The 7,295-nt window shown below is 50.5% G+C and overlaps 1 protein-coding gene across 1 annotated transcript in view; it reads left to right on the forward strand.

Moving 5' to 3' along the window:
* FAAH2 (fatty acid amide hydrolase 2) overlaps window positions 1-7,295 on the forward strand; it is a 34,877-nt gene that overhangs the window by 202 nt on the left and 27,380 nt on the right. Inside the window, exon 2 of the mRNA XM_019536155.1 lies at window positions 5,364-5,446. Within this exon, the coding sequence (XP_019391700.1) occupies window positions 5,364-5,446 (83 nt within the window). The remainder of the gene's footprint in view (window positions 1-5,363; window positions 5,447-7,295) is intronic.

Genomic DNA, 7,295 nt, shown 5'->3' on the forward strand with positions numbered 1-7,295 from the left:
CACCGGGCCCAGTGCTCCGTGTTGCGCGGGGGCCGGGCGGAGGCAGGGACGAGCCCCGCGAGATGGGGCGGCCGCCGGCCCGGCGTGGGGCGTTTCACAGGGTCGTGCGGCCCCGCCTGAGTCGGCTCGGGATCGGCGTAGGCAGAAACCAGCGCGGCGGCTGCGGCCCGACCCCGGGGTGCCGGTCGGTGCCGGCAGGCTCGGGTAGGCCGCGTTTAGTTTATGGCGCGAGCGACCAGCGCCACGACTGTAACGTGGGACAGGGCTACAGTTTCCAGCATCGCCTGGTAGCCGGCTGGCTCTCTTTGTAGCCAGACCATGGTTATCGTGGAGCAGTAGTTAAGACGCAGGTGTGACTAACCGAACATCACACAGTTCATCAGTGAGTTGGTGACACTGGCTCCCTGTGTGTGGGGGCTTAGAGCCCACCGTGCACCAGCAAATTGTGTGATGCATGTAACCTGGAGCAGGGGCTGGGATGTCCTCTGCCAAGGCCTGGGGCAGGGTGGTCACTGGACATGGATGAGCAGCTTGTTGTTCAAGAGGGAGACTTTTATATTAGCCAGTGCTGTACTAAGGAGGCTGCGCTGTTGTGAACAGCATTTAGCCAGCCAGCTGCGTCTTGTGCCTATAGGATCACTGTTATCTCCCTAAGAACAGACTTCCAGTAATAATTAACAATAGCATCTGGAATAGCACCTTTTATAGGTTCAAGCATAAATTCTTCCAGTTATCCTGTAAAGTAGGTCAACATTTTATGTTTGGGGAGACAGAAACCTAGAGGCTAAGTGACTTGTCCTGAGATGAGAAACTGGAATTCCTGCTGGCAGCTGTGATTCCCTGCTGCCTTGACTCCCATCACAGTAGCTGGAACTAGAAAAACCTTGGCCATTGTTGTAAAAATGTCTGAAGCCAAACAAACCTGTTGCTCACAGTGAAATACAATTGTAGAATGCAGTAGATCCTGTCTGCTCCTTGCATGTGCTTATGAATAAGGAAGCACAGGACCTGTGCAGACATCAGTCAGAAATTGCATTGCCTGTTGGCAGGATGCTTTAAAGGAGTCTAAACTCAGAACACAGGAAACCAAGCTTTTATTTCGTTAGTTTAAAACTGAAACATGAAAGTTAAGTGCACCATGGACAAAGGTTGGACCAGGTGACCTCTTGCTCTCCAGCCCTATATTTCTGTAATTCTAAAATAGCAGAGTAGCTGGAATATTGCAAGACTCTTCCTGTCATTTACCAGTTTTATGTTTTGTGAAAGAGTCATGCTACTTATCAGTAGAGGCACGGAAGTAGGCATTTATAACCGGGTTATGTGATGGCCCCTACTTCCTCCATAAGCATTATTGAAGGTCACAGTTACATTTAGATTTCTATACAGCAGCTTCTATCCTGGAGCACATTATGAGCAACGTTTAGCGGATTGCTTGCATTGAAATGAGCAAGATCATGACTGAGCTAGTAATGCATAATTGAGACTTTTACAAGACCAAGAAATGAAACAAGCAATATAATCAGATATGCAAGGGAGCTTGAGATTAGGGGATGGTTTTCTTTTGCCAATGAGTGAGTGGTCAGGACCTATTTGAAGTTAAACTTGTCCATGTCTAATAATTCTATGTAAGAGGCAAAGATTTTTTTATGGGTGATACCTTGAAGTGGACTGACTGCATGGTTGGGATAGATTTTAAAAAAGCTATCAAATGCAGCATATTCTGTCTTGGAACTTGCTAATTTTGGTGTGGGCAAGTCACCTTTAAATATTGCTGTTAAAGTGCTTCAGGACAATAGCCAATAGTATAGAGATCTGTATTTATTGTGACCCTTAATGAAGAAGAATACATTGCATTCAGAAGTGTGTCTAAGACTATCCCTATTCAGTAAAAGATATCACCCATAAAAATCTTTGCCTCTTGCATGTTTTTTGGACTGCCACAACTACTGCATCAATCCAACCCTACCAATTGTGTGTAACAAGGTTTTGGTATTTGTGAATGAGTAAGTGGTACTGTTCCCTTCAGTCAGCACTGAATGCGGTTCCTTAACAGTGCTTGAGATGAACGATTAAACTTTGGACATGTGACACAGTTACTACAGAGATTAATCTTAACTTGTCATGTAAGGGTGCTAAAGGTAGAAACAGGCGTCACCAGATGCAGGAGATAAAGCTGTGGTGGGACATATCCTGCTACAGCTGATGCACTTTATTGGGTTAAACACATGCACCCTTTGTCTTCCTCCTGGCATGGGCCCAATGCAGGAAAATGGGTGATGTGTTCTCTTTACTTGGGGATTCCCTGCATCCCTCCCTGTCCTGAATCTCCTTGCCAAGACCCCGCTTGTAGGGGTCCCCGCTGACATGTTTCTCATGCCAGGACCTATGGTAATCCATGCTTCACATGGAGGCATGGGGCAGCACAAGACCTAAGGAATTCCCAGCACCTCACGCTAGGATCCACACTGACTTCATGTGGAGGCACTGGTCCCAATGTGGAGGCACAGGGTGCTGGGAATTTCCCAGGTCCCATGTCATCCCATGCCTCCTTGCCAGGACCTGCACCAGCCCATGTCTCTGCTTGAAGCATGGGTTAGCACAGGTGCTGGCATGGGGCACCAGGAAATCCTGATGCAGGTCTCCATAAATGGGAAACCCCAACTTTCTCTGCTTTTAGAGAGGTGCCCCAAGATTCCCTGGGGTATATCTCTCTAAGCAGGAAAGTCAGGCAGGTGCCTCTGGCGCTTAAGGGGCCCAATCCTGTACACTGCGGGACTTCTCATGCACGATTGGGCCCCTCAAGCCCTGGAACATCTGCCTGGGGTGCGCAGAGGGTGTGAGCAGCTCTGCGCTGCCCTCACTTACCCATCAGAGCAAGTAAATGTCTTTAACGCAAGTAATGTTTAACGCTGTTGAGTGCCACTGTTTAACATTACCTTTTGCATTATACCTTTTTATGACAGCACGTATGCAACTGTCAGGTGACCCCTATCTCTACCCTAAGTGACTTGTATGATGGTTGCTGCATTCCTCAGTTTTTTTCTAATGGCTAAGCCCTGGTGGCGGTGCACTTGTGGGTACTTGCCACTTTAAGGGCTTCACCAGGCCCTGAGGTAGCCTGCAGGGTCAATCAGGTAGGCACATGACAGCCAGCAGGCCACCTGATTGGAGCAAAGCTGTGAAGCCTCCACATAAGAGCAGGCCCTGGGGACCTGAGGCAGTAGTTGCTGTAGGGGTGCTGCTGTGGTAACATCACCAGCTTGAGGTCTGCTGCTCCCAGGAATGCTCTGGAGGCTCAGCTCAGGTCAGGAGCTGTGCAGAAGGAGGAGACTCCTAGGGACCCAGTGGGGTCCTAGCCTTGGGGAAAAAGCTTTGGGCCTAGGGAAGAGCGAGGGCAACCTTGCAAAAGGGAGTTAGAGTTGTGGTCCTACACAGGGGCTAGGCCAGCTCCTGATTGGAACTGGCTGGGGTGAGGCCATGGGCTCAGCTGGGCTGCCTCATACAAGGTCTCTGGGGCACCAGGCCAGCCCAGGAAAGGAGGGCTTTATGGTGAGGCCCGGGGGGACCACCGCTGTCTAGGGAGGTCAGCTGCTGATATGCTAATGCCACAGAGCCTCGATTGGCCCTGAGCAAAAAGCCAAAAGACAATTAAGCCCCCACCGTGAGGGGTAGGCCAGGCCTGCGAAAGGCCATCTGGACACCCCAACTGGCCTGGAGGCAGGGCCAGAGCCTAGAGAGGCTGACGGTCCCTTCAGTGCGGGGGACGTCACTGCCAAAGGGAGGATAGGCTCAGCTGTACAGCAGGCTGTGATGATGAAGGAGGCAGAAGCATGGCCTCTGGATGGGAGGCATCCTAAAAGGCAGCCGGAGTAAGTTGGGCCAGTGATTGAGAATAGGCCAGGAGATGGAGGCTGCAATGGAGTGAGTAGCCCAGGGAGAACACCCAGGAGCCCACAGAGGTGAAGAAAGATGAGGGCAGGTAGGCCTGTATTGGTCCCGGGGAATGACCTAAAGCTACACCCTGCTTGAGAGAATGGTGTGGTGTGGCTGCTTGTGGCAGGACTGTCCTCAGGAAATGCCACACCGGTGCCTCCCTAGTGAAGGATGTGTATGGGGGACTGGAAAGCCTCAGCCCCCGCTGCCTTGTGGGTGACCCTGTGGAGGGGAAAGCTAGGGGAGCACACCCTGAGAGAAGCAACAGGCTTGGGCAACAACATGGAGGCCAGGAGGGTCTGAGGCCCAAGGCCTGAGAGTGAGGCTTGGGTGATGATACAGGGGCTAGGAGGGCCCACGGCCTGAAAGAGAGTGAGGTCCAGCTATGTCAAAAGAAGTCTGAGAGCGAGTGAGGTCCAGGCATGTCTACAGACACCTGAGGCCTGCAGGGTGTAAGGTCCCATAGCCCCAGTGAGGGGGCAGAATATTGACCCTAATGAGAGGAAGAATGTAAAAGGCTAGAAGCCTGATGAGAGGCTTAGAGCCCAGAGTATGTGTGTAAGTAGAGGCCCCACTGAGGGGGCTTGTGGCCAAAATAAAATTCCGAATGCCTGAAGCCAAGTTTGGGCCTGAGACCAAGTGTGGCCCAGCAATGGGGCCAGGGGAATTAAGAGTGATTTGGACACCATCTATGAGGTATGGGACACAGTAAAGGGGAGGTCAGAATAGCATATAATGCCCTAGGCATTGGGGCATTAAATGGGTGGCCTCCCGTATTTTTTCAGTCTTGTTTAGTTGCATCAAAGCAGGGTGGGCAAATTGGGGTGGATTGCTGTAGACAGGTGGGTGGGCCAATACTGTGACTGGCCCCAGGATGGCCCCCTGTCACAGCCTTGTATATTTAGAATTGTAGAATCTTAGAAAAGTAGGGTTGGAAGGAACCTTACTGGTAGGGAGGTCATTTAGTCCAGCCCCATGCTCAAGGCAGTATCAGTCCTATCTAAACAGTTCTAGACAAGTGTTTTGCCTAATCTACTCTTAAACATTTTGCAGATGACCCACTTGAACAATACTAGGCCCAGTGTCCAAAACATGAAAAACACCCAAATTGCCATAGAGCAGAGGGACAAGGCCACTCTTAATGTCCTGCCTTTACAAGGATAGGAAATAGTTGTTAAATATGCTCATTTGAAATGCATATTCCAGGGAAATAGCTACTAGGTCCGTGAATATTTTGGCAGAAGCAAAGGGGTTAAAAACAGGAAGACAGCTTCCAGTAAATAAATCAAAGTGTAATGTCATTCAAGGAAGCCTCAGATATATTTCATGAAAACAGTAGTTTAATTCCTTCTTTTCTCCAGTTGTCCATGCTTCCTGGCTTTTAGCAGTATCCCTCTGTTTCTGTAGTTACTATCTGTTGATTTTTGCAGGTGAAATGCATTGATGTTATTCAAGCTTACATCCAGAGGATCAAGGAAGTCAACCCTTTTATCAATGCAGTTGTCAAGGACAGGTAAGTCGGAGAAAGGGTGGTAAATGGTTTTCTCCATATTCCAGTCCAGTAGGTATCACAGGTTGTGCCTTGTAATGGCACAAGTAGGGGTGCACCAATAGAGATTTTGTGGGCTGAGACGGATAGCTGATATTTAAGGAGGCATATTGGCTGATTACCAATTCGATTTTCAATGCAGCTGATAAGTCGGTTGTGGTGGGAGGCAAGGGGTATAGAGCGGGGCAGATCAATGCCCCTGTGGTGAGGGAGGGGGCAGGGGCAGGGTGTAGGATGAAGCCATGGCTTGGGGGAGAGGGGGGGAAACTCCCACTGCTGCTTGCACCTTGGGAAGGTGTGTTGGGGGGGCAGGGGCATGTGCCCCGGGATCTCCACAGGGTGGGGCAGGCAGGCTGGAGCCAGGGCTGTGCTGGGCTCTTCTCAGCAGGAGCTGGGCTTGGGAAGGGGGCTACGGAGTGAGGGGGCTGCAGCCACCCCAAGTTTTGCTGTAGCCCCACTCCCAGCGCCACTGCATGCCCAGTGCAGTCTTGGCTCAATGCCCCACCTCCGCTCGTGCCTTGGGAAAAGCTGGGGCAGTGCTGGGAGCAGAGCTGCGGTGAAAGTTGGGGTGGTTGCAGCCATCTTCATAGCATCTGCCTTGAGCCGAGCCCCTGGCAAGAAGAGCCTGATTATAGCCCTGGCTCCAGTGCGCAGCTGCAGCCTGCCTGTCTGCCCTGTGCAGGTCTGGGGTCACACACCCCACCCCCCGATGAGCTGTGGCTCTGTCCCATGTTCCACCCTGCCCTGCACTGCCTTGGCTGGGCAGCCCGTGGCCCTGCCCCCTCCCTCACCATGGGGGGGCAGTGATTTGCCCACTCCCGACACACATTCCCTCCTCCTTCTCCTTCCACCACAACAGACTTACCAGCTCCAAGCTGCTGGGCTCTGCTCCTTGCTGCCTGCATGCTGCGCTGCAGCTGTGCTCATGCATGGGCATTTATGAGCTACATTGGGCCAATTTCTGATGCAGCCAATTTTCTTTATATTTTTACTTATCTGATATCGGACCGATGTATTGGTGCACCTCTAGCACAAGACTAGACACAACTTCCATTTGAAGTTTTGCACCTTTTCAAACCCTGGCCCTGCATTTCATGCTTAGGGTTGAGAAGGAGAAATCGCAGTCTTAATACTAAGCAGTGGAGTCTCCTGAACTAGTTTCATAGGTGTGACTTACTCCGCAGTCATTACATGCCTGCTCACTGCCGTTTAACTTTGTAAGAGTGGTTAACCAAAGTATGATTGTTACTGACTCTTAGGAAGATAGCGAGCTGCAGCTAGAGAAATTCTTTACTTCTCATTCTTGCTACATACTGTATTTGCTGATGTATTTCTTAAGGCTTTATATTCTTAACAGGTCTTACAACAAGATACAGGTTTCATCATATACATTCTATTAATATGCAGGGGGTAGTTTAATGATGGTTTTGTAAATTGGAAGAAACGGAATGCATAATGGAGATTGTGCTGTACAGGAAACCTGCTAAAAGCTAGGGGTGCACCAGTAAAGACTTTTTTGGCTGATACCTGTGGCTGATTTATTAACCAGCTATATTGGCCCATACCAATCAAGTAGCCCAGGGGCAGGCAATTATTTTGGCTTGAGGGCTGCTTAACGAGTTCTGGTGAGCTGTTGAGGGCTGCAAGGGTACCCCTGCCCCTTGACAAGCGCCCTGCCCCCTAGTTGCCATCTTGGGACTGGAAGTCCTACCTCTGACCTTTGTCACCAGAAGTCCCTCCCCTTGCCCTTGAGGGTACTCCTTTTGGGAAGAGGGTTCTCCATCTTAGAACTGGAAAACCCCCCCCCCAAATT

Source organism: Crocodylus porosus, unplaced genomic scaffold, assembly GCF_001723895.1.
Source record: "Crocodylus porosus isolate Cpor-Errol unplaced genomic scaffold, CroPor_comp1, whole genome shotgun sequence".
Classification (NCBI taxonomy): Eukaryota; Metazoa; Chordata; order Crocodylia; family Crocodylidae; genus Crocodylus; species Crocodylus porosus.